The sequence below is a fragment of the Phoca vitulina genome, unplaced genomic scaffold (assembly GCF_004348235.1).
Source record: "Phoca vitulina isolate PV1807 unplaced genomic scaffold, GSC_HSeal_1.0 scaffold16, whole genome shotgun sequence".
Lineage (NCBI taxonomy): Eukaryota > Metazoa > Chordata > Mammalia > Carnivora > Phocidae > Phoca > Phoca vitulina.
In genome coordinates this window covers 27,073,382-27,091,461 of record NW_022589719.1, presented here as the reverse complement: position 1 = coordinate 27,091,461, position 18,080 = coordinate 27,073,382, and the positions used below count along the sequence as shown (strand labels likewise).

General features: G+C 39.2%; 1 protein-coding gene across 1 annotated transcript; it reads right to left on the bottom strand.

Annotated features, from left to right (window-relative positions):
- Window positions 1-506: 506 nt before the first annotated feature.
- LOC116638687 (olfactory receptor 5A1) lies at window positions 507-1,466 on the bottom strand. Its single transcript, XM_032414787.1, has one exon. It carries the CDS (start codon window positions 1,464-1,466, stop codon window positions 507-509), a length of 960 nt encoding a protein of 319 aa, XP_032270678.1.
- Between the last annotated feature and the right edge of the window lie 16,614 nt (window positions 1,467-18,080).

Sequence of the window (18,080 nt, the reverse complement as noted above, 5' to 3'; positions counted from 1 at the left end):
CTTTTTGAGTTCTGCCATATGCCAGTAGTAAGAGTCATACACTTGTACAACTTCAGGGCTGTTTGTTGTTGAATGTGGAAGGTAGCATTTGGGCAGAGCATGGGCTCTGGAGTCAGGAAGCCCTGGGTCTGAATGGGTTCTGCCTCTGACTTCCTGTATGGCCTTGGGTAAGTCAGTCTTCCTTGCTGGGACTGCATTTCCTCATTTGTAACAAGGGGATGGTACTGTGTGGATCGTAGAGCTGCAATGAACTTAATTATTTAATTAAATAATGTGCCTGGTACACATTAAGCACCCAATAAAAGGTAGTTGTTGTAATACCGACTGTGAGGATAGAGTATCCTGGGGTGGTGTTTCTGCTGAAGTAATCTCTTCCCCTTTTTGACTATCCATGGTGGGGTCAGCAGAAAAATGGTCATGCACACAAGATGTCTCCCTCATCGATGCCAGAAGTGAAGGTAGATGCCAGAGATCATTTTTTTCTGTCAGTTTAGAGACATATATTTTCAATCATGAACTAGGAAAAACACTTTCTTCTTCTTCAACACTTTCCACAGGGCATCTTTGATCTCTCTGTTCCTCAAACTGTAAATGAGAGGGTTCAGCATGGGGATCACCAGCGAATAGAACACAGACACCACCTTGTCCCTGCCAAGTGAATAGCTGGAGCTAGGTCGCAGGTACATGAAAAAGGCCGTCCCAAACAACAGAGTCACCACCATCAGGTGCGAGGCACATGTGTTGAAGGCTTTCCTTCGGCCTTCCACTGAGCGGATCTTCAAGACAGCAGCTCCTATGTAACTGTAGGAGATGAGGAGGATGAGGAATGATGTCCCCCCGCCAGTGACCACCACGAGAAAATTCACCACTTGACTAGGGAAGGTGTCAGAGCAAGAAAGTGCCAGGATTGGTGGGAGGTCACAGAAGAAATGGTTGATGATGTTGGGTCCGCAGAAGTGGAGCTGAAATATGGAGCCGGCCTGGATCAGGGAGCTCAGGAAGCCACCAACATATGCCCCAAGCACCATGCGTGTACAGAGGCCGTGGGACATGATGGCAGTGTAGAGCAGGGGACTGGAGATGGCTGCATATCGGTCGTATGCCATGGCAGTCAGGAGAAAACACTCAGTGAGACCCATGCAGACAAAGAAAAAAAACTGAGCAGCACAGCCCAAGAACGATATGGTCTTTTGCTCCTGGAAGAAATCAGTGAGCATCTTGGGGGCCACTGTAGAAGAGTAGCAGAAGTCAATGAAGGACAAGTTGCTGAGGAAGAAGTACATGGGTGTGTGCAGATGGGGGTCACTTCTGATCAGAAGGATGAGGGCCAGGTTCCAGGCCAGCGTCACAAGATAGATACCCAGGAAGGTCACAAAGAGAAGAGTCTGGAGTTCTGGATGGTCTGCAAATCCCAGGAGGATGAACATGGACACTGAAGAGCTGTTCCAGGCCTTAGTTGTGGACATGTTTCCCATGGTCCACAAGGACAAGATGCAGACCTGCCATAATAATTATAATCCACATTACAGGTGACGTCAGTCAACAAAAAATTACAAAATGCACAAGAGGGGGGCACAGTATTGAGAGAATCACAACTTTATGCAAAGATTCTTTCTCTCAGAAGGCAATTTTAGTCATTGTTTTAATTTTTGTTTTCTTTTTATATAGTACAGTGTGATTGATGTGAGCTTAAGCTTTGGATTCAGACACCCTGTGATCACCTTCTGTCTCTACCACTTAGTAGCTGTGTCACTTTGGGTGAGATATCCAACATCTCTAGGCTCCAGTTTCCTTATCTTCCAAAATGAGTGACAGGACCTACTTTATATATTTGTTTTAGGAACTAAATAAGGCAAAGTGTGTAAAGTGACTGACACATAGTATGTCCCAGGTGAAAGTTGTCAGGACAGTTTTGTGTGTCCCAGATGAGTCATGTCATTCCCTGAATTAACTAGTCATCTAACTTTATTCAAGTTTCAATAATGGAACAGGGAAATTAATGGAGGGACCAGGTTCAGCTCTGTAGTTGTGAAACAATCAGGCATTTAGAATGTTTTTAATCCAAAGGATTAGGCCAGATGTATACAGAAGTGCTCTCAACTGTCAACTGTTAGATCTGAATACACTAATGTAGTTGTATTTTCAAATTTGTCTGTAGTCCTAGCTCTAAACTATTGACTTGTTAGGAAATGGGGACTCTGGATTTAGACAACCTGGATTCAGTCCCCAGGTTTACCACTTAGTAAAGGTGTGATCTTGGGCAGGTCACTTGGACGTTCCATCTGTCTCTGTAAAATCAGAGATAACAGCACTTACTTCATAATTAGTATCTATATATATATCAATTATCTATCTATCTATCTATCTATCTATCTATCTATCTATTTATCTATCATCTATCTATCCATCTATCTATTGTCTATCTATTATCTATCATCTAGCTATCTATCTATCATCTATCTATCATCTCCTTTAGGACATGACTAACTTATATATAGTAAGTACTCTGTGTTTGTTGTTGCTGTTGTTGTTTAAACCTAAATACAAAGTGTCCTTGATCAGATTCTTAGAATTGTCAGTGTATGAAACATCTTTCAAGATCAGGGATTGATTCCATCAAGTTCACATGGATAAGAATTCCCATCACCCCCCCGACACACCCACACTAAGTCTCAATCCGTATAAATCAGGAAAGAACTCCTGCTGTCAGCAGATCTCTGATGCTGAGGTCCCATCCCTGCAGAAGGAAAAGTGTGGTCAGAGGGACCCCATGGCTCATGGTGAATGACTCTTATAGGTCTGGAACATATCTTGATCCTTCCTCGGGTCTTAACAATTTGGAAATCAGAAATCAACAAAATTACATTAACTGTCTCTTAAACTATACTTTCAGCCTATTCTACCTACCTCTTAAAGTATAGAGAATCTCATAAATTCCATTTTATTTTTCAAAATGGAAGTGTTATTTTATGAACTTAAAAGCAAAATGTGAGCACTGTACAATAATTGGATCAATATATAACCGTGAAAAGTTGAAACTAAAAATCATGTTCAGTTCCTGATCAACGCAAAAAAAAAAAGAAAAGAAAAGAAAAGAAAAGAAAAGCCTGGGAATTATGACATTCTATTTCCTGAAATAAGAGCTCTTGACATTTTGGAGTACACCTTACATGTGCAAATATATATATGTGTGTGTGTGGGTGTTTGTATTATAGAACACAAACCCTCAATAAATTACATATATTATACAAGTCATTCCAAGACAGTCACTTCACAGTTTGGGAAGTAATACTTGATTTGCTCTGAATTTTATTGCTCAGTTTGAGAGAGCCATTTTATTTTGATATTCCAGTTTTTCATAAATCAATTCATATCTACCCATTGCCAGTCAAGGTCATTGACCTTAACTTTCTTCTTGAAGCTTATAAACAGGGAGATGCCCTTGGAATTGAGGTCCACGCTCCTTCCTCTTAATGGTTTCTGCTACAGACTTTTCAGTGCTAAAACACTCAAATTTGGATAGTGAGAGAATGTGAAGCTCCTTTTGGTCATTACCATGCCATCGTTGTGCAGAGTTTCAGAGATCCCACACACTTATCCCAATCTTGTCAGTATGGTTTTAAGCTTTATACTCAGAGGCTCTGCACCTGTCTGTGAAAGGGTGTGTAAACCTCCCAGAATCAGGAGAGGATTCTTTCCCCTCGAAGGAAAGACAGAGACCTGCAGCAAAGTTTGGCATCGTCTAGTACAGATGTAGAGTCACATGGAGAAATTGTGAGCAAAATGAAACAGCTCTGCTGGAGACTTCACCCATTCATGTAGTCTCAGCCTTCAGTCAGGTAGAAACCTGAGGTTCGTGATATGATTCGAGGTTGTTTGGAGCACTTATTCAGGTTAGCAGCCAAAGGAGGGGAATAAGGTGGTGGTTCTGATTCTGGGTAGGCTTCAGTATAAGCCTGGTTCTCATCCCGACTCTGCCACTTGCCAGGTGTGAGATGTTGGGCAACTCATTTAGTCTTTCTGAGTTTCGATTCCTCCATTTGTACAATGGGGATAATCGTGACTTAACAGTGTTGTTGGAGGATTGCTTAAGATAATGTGCAAAAGGCTCGTGGGTCTTGAGATAATATCTTTGCTTAACAAATTGGGACTGTGATTGCTATCAGCAGTGAATATTCCTTAAAGAATTCTTTAAGGAACAGAGTCTTATTTGAAAACACTTTCCCTCATGTGGTGGGTTGAAATGAGAGGTCCCCTGATGGGCCATGTAGGTTTGTAACAAGTGTTTGGGAGTAAAGGTGGAAGACTAATTATCTGCGGTTGTTGGGGGGGGGGGGGTTGATGGGTCAACTGCAAGTCTGTTTTCAATGTTGCCATCAGGGGGAAAACTTTCACATTTAAGGATGAAATTTCCCATTCCCAGAAACAGAAAGTGAATCTGGACAAATTGGAACAGAAGGAAAAGCATATCCAGAGTTTTATTCTTCCCCACTGATGCCCTGAATCTTAACCATCTTACCCTAGAACATTAAACAGAAGGTATCTTCAGGGCTCTATGGAGCACTTTATGTCACTGAACTCTGCTCACAGAGAGGTGCTTCTTTTTTTTAGAGAGAAAGAAATCTTCACTGGCAGCAAGCTGGGTAGAGAGCTAGTCTGATCTGAATCTAGACTCCCTACGAATCCTATCATATAGGTATAATCAATAGCAGCTGAAAAAAAAGAGAATTCGGGAGGCTCAGTGACCTCACTGCATTTACAGATGTTGAGCTGCATCTTTGTAAATCACACTAGTCTTCGGGGCCTTGGTGAAGGTAGGATAACACAGTAAAACCAGATGCCTAGCACGGTACCTTGCACATAGAAGACACTCAGAGATTGATGGGAAATGGTCAAGTTGATTTACAACTTAGCTCATCTTTTATCAAATATCTGCAAGAAAGTGCTAAGTCTGCCTAGTCTGAGCTTAACATAGTTGGTGATGGAGTTAAAAAACAGTATAATGGGAGCCTGGGTGGCTCAGTCGGTTAAGTGGGAAACTCTTAATTTTGGTTCCAGTCATGATCTCAGGGTCCAGGGATCAAGACCAGCATGAGGCTCTGTGCTCAGCAGGGAGTCTGCTTGAGGATTCTCTCTCTCTCCTTCTCCCTCTGCCCCTCCCCCCAGTTCTCTCTCTCTCTCAAATAAATAAATAAATCTTAAAAAAATTAAAAAAATACACGGTATAATGACAAGGAGAACTTCAGCCAAACTGGGGAATAGGAGTGGATCGTTTGATCTCCCCGTCATTCCTGCTCTGGGCTCTGTCCTCCACTTTATGATGCCTCCTCTCACCGTTGCAGAAGCCTGATGCCCTCAAGGTCTTCTTCCAGGTCTGTCCTTCATTCAAATGTACAAATACTTGATGGAAATGAAAGAGTCTCTTTTGACATAAGGTGAGCATTCAAAAGGCACCAAAACTTTAATCCAAGAATTAAGATTCAGATGGTAAAATTCAGGCCACCAGTTAGAATAGAGAAGGAGGGTTTTGGAGGTTAGAGGTCTCTGCGGTGTTTGGAAAATCAGCTGTATAAAGTCTGCTTCAATAATAGCACTTCCGAATCACTTTTCAAACCACTTACTAATAATTGGAGCTCTGTTCAAAGGTGTAACAATTCCTTCCAAAATTTCATTCCCTCTTAATTCTCTTTTTAGTTGCAAGGGCTCAAACATAGTCCAGAAAGCCCATCAAAGCAGTGTTAAGGTAAGATTGTGGCTGAATGTGGGGAAAGACAGAATTGAGAGGTACATGGAGAAAACCTCGAATCCAAAGAACTCCTTAGTCATCTATATGAGCTTGAAGATCTAAATTGCTCTGTAAAGCAAGATTAATGTGGGCATGAAGACAAAAATTAAAAGATGAATGATTGCACTCACCCTCTTCCTCTTATTTGTCTGTCCTTTAGCTGATGCCTGTCTTGAGTTTTGCTTTGTAAGGAGTCTAGTCAGGCTTCGGTAACTGCTTCCAATCCCCAAAGTGCTAATGAGCTGGGAGAGCAAGCTTGGGGCTGGTTTGTTCACCAAAAATAAAAATATCCACTTGATGCATAGAATGCGTGTTTGTGGGCAGAAAGGTGGAGGGAAAAAAATGTACAGAAAAAAGAGAGAAAATCTTTAAGAAGCTCTTCTGGTATCTGCCAATATCTGCATTTGGGGTCATTTTGGGAAAATGTTTCAAAGCTGTGATTGGAAATGGTTTTGAGCGAGGTTTTTTTCCCTCTCTCCTTGGAGATGTTTCATTACATTTGCCCTTGAGGGTCTTTTTTGAAAGAGAAAAAATATATCACCCAAACCTCACAGATTTGTAGTTAATTGATCTCTGGGGTGGTATGGAGAACACATACTCATATAAATCCTCTGACAATAAATGCTTATTAAACTCCATCCCAATGGCTAGCTCCTCTGATCCCCCAAGGCCATTCAAAATCTCTTCCGGTAGTACATGATGAATGAACTCAGGATAACAACAGAACATAGAGGACAAGATAAGCACCTACTCTGCAAAAGAAAGCAGAACTGTATATATATGCAGAAAAGCTAAATAAGTTGCTCAAAATTTTACAGCTAATAAGAGATTGATCCAATATCTGAACCCATAATTACGTGACACCAAACTCTGCATATGAATGGTGCATGCATTTATTTTGGAATGCAACTGTACCTAAATGTGTTGATAAGGTCAACTGTACCCTTCCATTCATTGATCCATTCTCTTTCCACAGAAACCCAGTTATATTTCTCTGAGAGAGACATTTAGATACAGGGCTTTTTCCTCTAAAAATTGTTAAATTTACTCTGGTATAGCATGATGTAGTATAAAGATGTAAGACTTTTTTTCTACGGAGGGCCATGTACAAATAAAAAATAATTTGAGGCTAGGCAGGCAACAAAAAGGAGGTCAATAACTCATGTGTTTGGAGAGGGAGGGAGAAAAGGAAGAGGTTTGATTCTTTTGTTTCTTAAACTGAGAATATTGAACTTTGATGAGAATTGGAATGGGGGACATTTGAATAAGCTCAAATGAAGCTGATAATCTTTTTTTTTTTTTTTTTGAAGTAGATAATCTTTTTTTTTTTAATTTTTTTATTGTTATGTTAATCCCCATACATTACATCATTAGTTTTAGATATAGTGTTCCATGATTCATTGTTTGTGCATAACACCCAGTGCTCCATGCAGAATGTGCCCTCCTCAATACCCATCACCAGGCTAACCCATCCTCCCAACCCCCTCCCCTCTAGAACCCTCAGTTTGTTTTTCAGAGTCCATCGTCTCTCATGGTTCTTCTCCCCCTCCGATTTCCCCCCCTTCATTCTTCCCCTCCTGCTACATTCTTCTTCTTCTTTTTTCTTTCTTAACATCTATTGCATTATTTGTTTCAGAGGTACAGATCTGAGATTCAACAGTCTTGCACAATTCACAGCGCTTACCAGAACACATACCCTCCCCAGTGTCCATCACCCAGTCAGCCCATCCCTCCCACCCCACCCCCCACTCCAGCAACCCTCAGTTTGTTTCCTGAGATTAAGAATTCCTCATATCAGTGAGGTCATATGATACATGTCTTTCTCTGTTTGACTTATTTCGCTCAGCATAATACCCTCCAGTTCCATCCACGTCGTTGCAAATGGCAAGATCTTATTCCTTTTGATGGCTGCATAATATTCCATTGTATATATATACCACTTCTTCTTTATCCATTCATCTGTTGATGGACATCTTGGCTCTTTCCACAGTTTGGCTATTGTGGACATTGCTGCTATAAACATCGGGGTGCACGTAGCCTTTCGGGTCCCTACTTTTGTATCTTTGGGGTAAATACCCAGTAGTGCAATTGCTGGGTCATACCGTAGCTCTATTTTCAACTTTTTGAGGAACCTCCATACTGTTTTCCAGAGTGGCTGCACCAGCTTGCATTCCCACCAACAGTGTAGGAGGGTTCCCCTTTCTCCGCATCCCCGCCAACATCTGTCATTTCCTGACTTGTTAATTTTAGCCATTCTGACTGGTGTGAGGTGGTATCTCATTGAGGTTTTGATTTGGATTTCCCTGATGCCGAGCGATATTGAACACTTTTTCATGTGTCTGTTGGCCATTTGGATGTCTTCTTTGGAAAAATGTCTGTTCATGTCTTCTGCCCATTTCTTGATTGGATTCTTTGTTCTTTTGGTGTTGAATTTGATGAGTTCTTTATAGATTTTGGATACTAGCCCTTTATCTGATATGTCATTTGCAAATATCTTCTCCCATTCTTGAAGTAGATAATCTTGAACCTCCAAGTGACTCTGAACTTTCCTAGCTATGAGAATAGTCTCTTACCCTGTTTGAAGAGCCTAGCCTCTTTGGGCTTTGGCAGAAGAATGATTTAAGTGATAAAAAAATGGTTCTTTCCCAAATCACTTCTCTCCTCTCAGGCTGCACCATTGTCCTGAAACCAGATGAGTGCACTTTGATTCTTCTTTTGGGATCTTCCTTTTGAGAGTTCCTGAGCGAAATTTAGATCCATGGATGCTTAGTCAAAACAATGTTCAAAGGCTTCTTGGAAAACTCATACTTGAGATAATGTTGATTTATATGTCTTAAAATGCCTTGATAACAGTAGGGGACATTTTTAAACTTCCATTAAGATTATTTAAAGTTTAGGGGCGCCTGGGTGGCTCAGTCGTTAAGCGTCTGCCTTCGGCTCAGGTCATGATCCCAGGGTCCTGGGATCGAGGCCCGCATCGGGCTCCCTGCTCCGCAGGAAGCCTGTTTCTCCCTCCCCCACTCCCCCTGCTTGTGTTCCTGCTCTTGCTATCTCTCTCTGTCAAATAAATAAATAAAATCTTTAAAAAAAAAAAAAGATTATTTAAAGTTTAAATTTTTTGCTGCCATTTTTACTATATCAATGGTTAAGGATATTTTCATTTTATTTAGGATTCAACACTTATTTTTTTTTAAAGATTTATTTACTTATTTTAGAGAGAGAGAGAGAGAGAGTGCAAGAGGGAGGGGCAGAGGGAGAGAGAGAGAGAAACTCAAGCCAGACGTGGGGCTCAATCTCACTACACTGAGATCATGACCCTGAGCCGAAACCAAGAGTTGGTCTCTCAACCAACTGTGCCACCAAGGCACCCCTAGGATTCAACACTTATAATCGCCTAATGATTCATTTTGAATTTAAGTCTTACCTAGCGATTCCAAGAGAGTCTAACATGTTCAACTATTTTCCAGAAGTATAATATCAACATCATTCACAAATAGTGTTCATAGTAACACTAAGCTCAAAATAATAAAAAATGACAGTGATAGCAATGACCATTTATAAAAAAATTATTGTGCCGAGATTTGCTAAACATGAAAACCTTTTAAAAACTATGTCCAAGTTAGTTGGCATTTTAATTAAAACGTACAGTAGTTAGTTAGTGTTTAATGAAAGCATATAGTTAGCCGGGCACAAAAATAATATGGATTACCATGCATTTCTAATAAGCTGGTATCAGAACACTACAGTTGGAGGTGTGTCTTCTGAGACACATTGGTAATTTAAAAAACAGAACAATAACTTGTCCCATTTGAATACTTTTTACATAATGGTTTTCATGTAGGTTTCACATATGATCCACACCCCATCATACAAGGCTGGTACACTCGGCTGAATCTCACAGATGTAGGAAGAGGTAATGTGAAATCAGTGGAGCTGTGCAAGACCACACAGATGAAAATAGGCAGGATTTAGACCCATGCCATGTGTTAACACTACCATTTTTAATTCTTTTAACCTGTTTAACTCTTCTAGACTGTTCTTTTTTTATGTTATGATGCCTCTTTTTAAGAACTTAAAAATTTGATTTGTTTACAATGGTACCTTGAATGTGAACTTGTGACTTACCTATTTTCAATTACATCACTCTTATCTAAATATAGTTGTTTATTAGTGTTATACACCATTTTCAGTATGCTTAGTAAGTTGTCCATCTCCCTGGTCTGGTTTCTTTCCCAAAATTGAACTGCATGCTAGTACTGAGTTAAGGTACTTGAGGGGCACATGGTATGGTGCTTAGAGCATGGTGGGTATATAATGTGTTTGAGGATAATCAATTACTATTGCAATGGTAGGTTCTTTCTTTTCGCAATTTGATAACATTTTATTTTTATTATTTTTTTAATAATTTTTTTATGATGTTATGTTAGTCACCATACAGTACATCATTTGTTTTTGATGTAGTGTTCCATGATTCATTGTTTTTGTATAACACCCAGTGCTCCATGCAGTATGTGCCCTCCTTAATACCCATCAGCAGGCTAACCAATCCCCCCACCCCCCTCCCCTCTAAAACCCTCAGTTTGATTCCTGGAGTCCATAGTCCCTCATGGTTTGTCTCCCCCTCTGATTTTCCCCCCTTCATTTTTCCCTTCCTTCTCTTAATGTCCTCCATGCTATTATGTTCCACAAATAAGTGAAACCATATGATAATTGTCTTTCTCTGTTTGACTTATTTCACTTACCATAATCTCCTCCAGTTCCATCAATGTTGATGCAAATGTTGGGTATTCATCCTTTCTGATGGCTGAGTAATATTCCATTGTCTATATGGACCACATCTTCTTTATCCATTCATCTGTTGAAGGGCATCTCGGCTCCTTCCACGGTTTGGCTATTGCAGACATTGCTGCTATGAACATTGGGGTGCATGTGGCTTCTGCACAGTAAAGGAAACAGTCAACAAAACAAGGAGGCAACCCACGGAATGGGAGAAGATATTTGCAAATGACGTTACGGATAAAGGGCTGATATCCAAGATCTATAAAGAACTTCTCAAACTCAACACCCAAAAAACAAATAAGTCAAAAAATGGGCAGAAGATATGAAAAGACACTTCTCTGAAGAAGACATACAAATGGCTAACAGACACATGAAAAAATGTTCGTCATCATTAGCCATCAGGGAAATCCAAATCAAAACCACATTGAGATACCACCTTACACCAGTTAGAATGGCAAAAATGGACAGGGCAAGAAACAACAAATGTTGGAGAGGTTGTGGAGAAAGGGGAACCCTCTTACACTGTTGGTGGGAATGCAAGTTGGTACAGCCACTTTGGAAAACAGTAGGGAGGTTCCTCAGAAAGTTAAAAATAGAGCTACCCTATGACCCAGCAATTGCACTACTGGGTACTTACCCCAAAGATACAGATGTAGTGAAAAGAAGGGCCACGTGCACCCCAATGTTCATAGCAGCAATGGTAGGTTCTCATGTGGATTTTAGTCCCTTGAGGTCACCCTACAGTTTAGGCATATTTCCACTAGGTGGCAGCAACACTCCATAGGAGGGTCTCAAGTAGCCGTCCTCTCTGCAGATAATGATTTGTTAATATAGTTATCTCAATTGTAATCATGCTGTTTGGGTTCTTAGAGGTCTTTCACTTTAGTTTTTTGTTTTAGAGTAAAAAACTGAGGCCCAGAGAGGTCAAGAACCTAATTTTCCACAGCAGAATGAGAATTGGAACTCAGGTTGTATAACTTCCAGTGTTTCATATATACATATGAATTATCTATCTATCTATCTATCTATCTATCTATCTATCTATCTATCTATCTATCATCTATTATCTATCTATCTATCATCTATCTATCATCTATCTATCTATCTATCTATCTATCTATCTATCTATCTATCTATTTAAAACCTCTAAAACCTCTACATGTACTTTTGTCTTGTATCTTATCTTTGTTTGGAATGCCTGGTGAAAAGACTTTGGATCTGTAAAAGGTTGATATTTATACTCCTCACTAGCAGAAGAAATACAAACTGAAATAACTTTTCAAACTCCAATTTGAGAATCAAGATTGTGTTTTATTGTCAAGCACCTCTGGATTTTTCTCTGGGCTTTCTTTGAAACAATTAAAATAACCTCATTAAAATAGCTATGCTAAAATGTTAAATAAACACAAAAGCAAATCATATTTTAGGAGAAGCTGCCAGCAAACAAACTCTAAGATGCATAGAATCCTAGTGAGATAAATTTTGAGTTGACTCTTAAGGAATTTCCTCCTAAACATTTGTAATTCTATGTGAAGTTTATTTTCTTTTGCATGCTACTTGCCTTCATACTTTTTGATGTTCACTTTAACTTTCTACTTTAAATTCTTAAATTTAATCATACATGAAATCTGATATTTTAAAGTAGGGTAATGAGAGTTTATGGTTATATCCAAGTGAATTTAATAAGGCAAATTTCTTCCTTGTTCTTAAATTTCTTTTTTATTATTATGTTCAGCTAGCCACTGTGTAGTACATCATCAATTTTTGATGTAGTGTTCAATGATCCATCAGTTACACATAACACCCAGTGCTCATCACAACACGTACTCTCCTTAATACCCATCACCTTGTTACCCTCTCCCCCCACCCCCCTCCCCTCTGAAACCCTCAGTTTGTTTCCTGGGGTCCATAGTCTCTCATGGAAGCAGCTGAGATGCCCTTCAACAGACGAATGGATAAAGAAGATGTGGTTCATATGTACAATGGAATATTACTCAGCCATCAGAAAGGATGAATACCCAACATTTGCATTGACATGGATGGAACTGAGGGGATTATGCTAAGTGAAGTAAGTCAAGCAGAGAAAGACAATTATCATATGGTTTCACTTGATGTGGAACATAAGGAATAGCACGGAGGACCATAGGGGAAGGGAGGGAAATCTGAAGGGGGAGAAATCAGAGAGGGAGATGAAATTTGTTCTTAAATTTCTTATAGAATAGGTTGACAAATACATCAAATGTCCCCACCCTTGATTTTCCTATCCAATGCAGACATTGATAATATATAATTTGCTCTTTATTCTTGAGCTTCTTAGTCTTACTTTGCAGATAATTATTATCAGTATAATCAGAGTTGTCATGACAGGTGAAATCTATTACCATCCCCTATTACCAGCTTTTCTTTTCTTTAAAAAAATTTTTTTTATTATGTATCAGCTTTTCTAATCCCAAGAAAATGTATAGATCATAATTAGGGATTTACCTTCTAAATTACCTGGGATCTTAATTCAGTATCAAAACACTTTTGTAGTTAGTTGGGCTTCACTCCCCTAGCTTTGGGATCTCCTGGGCCAGTATGTTCCCAGTCCTAGTCCAAAATGCTTCTCTTAATAAAGAACTTCCTTGACTTTTCTCCTCACAGTCTATTTTTGGAGTCACTTACCTCTTTTTCTTTCAATGATCTCAGTTGCTAAATTTCTTTCCCTAAATTCAGCCTATTACCTTGTGTGTCAAGAGTCTCAGTAATTAGGGGTGCCTGGGTGGCTCAGTTGGTTAAGCGTCTACCTTCAGCTCAGGTCATGATCCCAGGGTCCTGGGATCAAGCCCTGCATCGGGCTCCCTGCTCCATGGGAAGCCTGCTTCTCCCTCTCCCACTGCCCCTGCTTGTGTTCCCTCTCTCACTGTGTCTCTCTCTGTCAAATAAATGGGGGAAAAAAAAGTCTCAGTAATTATATTCTTTCATGTAGAAGATATTTTTGTCCTTTAATTAATTTTTATTCTCAGACTGAGGTTTGCTAACTTGATCTCCATGAAACAGATTAACTCCTTTTTGTAAACTTTATTTCTGTAGAAAAAGTTTCAAAAAACAGGACATCAGTGTCTCAAAACTCTAGATTTTCAGAGCTTGAGGGGTCCTTGGAAAGGGAGCTGAATTTACTGAGGCCCTGTGAGGTGGGGGAAGGGTTAATTGACTCACCCACAGCCACATGTCCAGGGCATGGCAGTGCTGGAAATAGCACCCAAAATATTAAAGGGTAAAGAAACTGTTTTCATCACAATAAAACATCAAATAGATAGGAAAGAGCTCTTGGCCACAACCCTAGAGGCAGAGTTAATGACATTATTACTCAACATTCATCGAGTGATTTCTATTCATTGGGCACTGTGCTAAGACCTTCCTATTCATATCTCATTTCATTATCACAACAACCCTTTGAGATTGGTATTATAATTATCACACCAGTGTTACAAAGGAAGAAATTGATATTTCAGAGATTTAAAAAATTTGTGTATGTTTATACAGATAAAATGGCAGAGCCAGAATTTAACCCAACTCACTTGTGTGTGGTTTACTTCTAGTGAAGTGTCTCAAAGTGGAATGTTGCCCACCAATGCAAAAGGATGTCTTCCTGGACCCAGGGGAAGCTCAGAGGAGAATAAGGCAGGGGACTGTAAATAAGACTCTGGCAATGGGTGGTTGTCCCTGTCCCTATCACCCCAGAGAACAATTAGTGCTCAGAAATATTTAGTTCTAATAATTGCTAAGCTTCTACTTTGGACCCAGGAGTGAGTAATAGGGCAGCCATGTGGAGGGATATTGTGGCTACCCCTGCCCATCAAAATAATGAACTCCCTAAGGTCATTTTGAAGACTTGGTAATAAAGGACCACGGATTCCAGAAGCAGATATTACTCTTTGCATGAGGCCAAACTATAAAAAATTGACTGAACCAGAAACTAGGCATAGAACAGTGGGAAATGCAGATGAACTGAAGTTCGTAAAAAATGTTAGTGGAACAAAACAACCAATAATTCTTCTTTTGTAGGGTGGGACCTCAGGACATTTCTGCCTGAAATCATTCAGTAAGTTCAGCTCCTTCCTTCCCACCTCATTCATCCAACAAAGACAATTATAATTTATAGCCTATTCCACATTTCATCTATAAAAGGGGCAGAGTAAGTCTACCTACTTGCAGGGAGGATTAAATGAGCTAATATAAATCAAGTCCTTAAAACAGTGCCTGGTACTCAATAAGCCTTGAATAAGTGTTTGTGATTGTATTATATATTGTATTATATATTGCATATTATATTATTATAATTGGGCACACATTATAAACCACTCTGCGAAGCTTCTGTAGATAAGCAGTGAAAAAATTCATTCATTCAACTAATACTTACTATGCCTATGTCCCAATCACTGTTCTAGATTAGTTATAGGGTAAATCAATAAATAGATCAATAAACAGATCTCCCAGCCTGCCTTTGAGTAGCTTACATTCTGGTAGGGAGGATTTCATTAAGATAAGAAGCACCAAACTCATGTTGTTTCCTCTTTGATAGGTTCATAGGTTGATGTCAGAGTGAAAAGCAATCTTGGCTCTTCTTGATTTTGGTTACTCAATCAGTGACTGATTGTGGGGAGATTTAAAATTTTAGAAAACACAAAGCTAGGAGCAGTATGTATTTATTTTAATGACTTAATTGAGATGTCTTTAACATATAGAAATTGTATATATTTAAAGTGTGCAACTTGATGTTTTTATATATATGTATACATTGTGAAAAGTTCACCACAATCAAGCTAAATAACTTATCCGTCGCCTCTACATAGTTACCCTTTGTGTGTGTGTGTATGTATGTGTATATATGTGTGTTTGTGTTGAGATTTAAGATCTATCCTCTTAGAAAACTTCAAATATACAATACCGTAAAGTCAGCTGTTGTTACCATGCTGTTCGTTAGATAGCCAAAACTTATTTACCCCGAATAACTGAAACTTTGCACCTTTTAACCGACATTTCCCCGTTCTGGCTCAACCCCCCCCAACCACCATTCTACTCTCTACTTTTATGTGTTTGACTTTTTAGATTCCACATATAAGTGAGATCATGCAGAATTTATCCTTTTGTGTCTGGCTTATTTCATTTAGCATGAAGTCCTCCAAGTTCATCCATGTCATTACAAATGACAAGATTTCCTACTTTTTAAATGGCTGAATAATATTCTATTCTCTCTCTCTCTCACCTATCTATTTATCTATCATCACCGTCATCATCATCATCACCATCACCTATCTCAAGTTTTCTTTTTTTTTTTTAAGATTTTATTTATTTATGTGAGAGAGAGCACAAGCAGGGGGGAGGGGGAGAGCAGGCTTCCCACTGAGCAGGGATCCCAACGTGGGGCTCGATCCCAGGACCCTGGGATCATGACCTGAGCCAAAGGCAGACTTTTTTTTTATTATGTTATGTTAATCACCATACATTACATCATTAGCTTTTGATGTAGTGTTCCATGATTCATTGTTTGCATATAACACCCAGTGTTCCATGCAGAATGTGCCCTCTTTAATACCCATCACCAGGCTAACCCATCCTCCCACCCCCCTCCCCTCTAGAACCCTCAGTTTGTTTTTCAGAGTCCATAGTCTCTCATGGTTCGTCTCCCCCTCTGATTTCCCCCCTTCATTCTTCCCCTCCTGCTATCTTCTTCTTCTTCTTCTTTTTTTTTTTTTTTAACATATAATGTATTATTTGTTTCAGAGGTACAGATCTGTGATTCAACAGTCTTGTACACTTCACAGCGCTCACCACAGCACACACCCTCCCCAATGTCTATCACCCAGCCATCCCATCCCTCCCACCCCCCCACCACTCCAGCAAACCTCAGTTTATTTCCTGAGATTAAGAATTCCTCATATCAGTGAGGTCATATGATACATGTCTTTCTCTGATTGACTTATTTCGCTCAGCATAATACCCTCCAGTTCCATCCACGTCATTGCAAATGGCAAGATTTCATTCTTTTTGATGGCTGCATAATATTCCATTGTGTATATATATACCACATCTTCTCTAACCATTCATCGGTCAATGGACATCTTGCAGAGGCAGACATTTAACTGACTGAGCCACCCAGGCACTCTATCTCAAGTTTTCTTTATGCATTCATCTACTGATGGACATTTAGGTTGTTTCCGTATCTTGACTATTGTGAATAATGCCACAATAAACATGGAAGTGAAACTATCACTTCAAGATATTGACTTCATTTTCTTTGGATAAATACCCAGAAGTAGGATTGCTGAATCATACAGTAGTTCTATTTTTAATTTTTTGAGGAACCTCCATAGTGTTTGTCATAATGACTGCACCAATTTACATTCCCACCAACGGTGCACAACACTTTTCTCTATATCCTCACCAACATTTACCTTTTGTCTTTTTAATAATAGCCATCCTAACAGATGTGAGATGATAACTCATTGTGGTTTTGATTTGCATTTCCCTGATGATGAGTGATGTTGAGCACCTCTTTATGTAGAACAGTTTTTAATATGATGAATAATAGAGAAACACAATCAGATAGTTGCAGTTGGTTGAAAACATGCATGCGTGGTCAAATTCCATAAAATGATAAAGTATCAGCAACTTTAATTTTAGCCCTGAGTCTTCCCTGGGGTACTTCTGCCTTTTCACACCCATCCCATTTATATTTCCTCATTTTGATCTTATATAAGTGCCAGCTTGTCTTTCTTAATGTAAAATGCACACGGGCTTCCCTCATGTCTTAAAAATGATAATCTGGTCTGGCCTGATGACATCAAGGTTGTCCCATGCCTGTCCTTAAATATTATCCTTAAATATTGAATGAACCCTTTCCAGCTTTTCTTGCTCAGAAAATATTAGTTTCTGCTTGTTCTTGACCACCATGGCTCATCCAATTTCAGTCAGCTTTGGTGTTGTTCCACCATTCCCCCAACCATGGACATACTATTTATGGTCCTTCTATCCCATAATGGCGCTGATTGTGTTCATCCAAATTTTGATCTTTTTATGCATTTTATGCAGTTACTTGTATAAAAACTTATCATATAATTAGAAAAAAATTTTTAATTCTGAGCATATATGTGTATATATATATAATATATGTGTATATTTTTTTCTCTTAGTTTTCTAACCTGAAAGAATGGATTATCTTTATTGTGAGTTAGATTTGCTCCCTCAAAATTGAATATGTCAAATATTATAGCCTGTTGTGTTTAGCTCCTTTTCCAGATTCTTATACTAAAGATATATAAAATATAAGAAATTCCTAATGTTATTGTTAATCTGGATTTATATGTTCAAGTCAGGAAGTCTAAAAAGCCATAAGAAACCTAAATCTAAAGGAACCTTGAGACTCACCTGATTCAACCCTCCCATTTTTCAGTTGAGAAAATGAGAATTTGAAGAGGTGAAGTCACTTTTCCACCGTCCCCAGGAAGTTGGGAATGGAGCTGAGGACAAAACC

Excerpts from the sequence above, each read along its gene's own strand:
- LOC116638687 (XM_032414787.1), bottom strand. The coding sequence starts at position 1,466 with ATGTCCACAACTAAGGCCTGGAACAGCTCTTCAGTGTCCATGTTCATC.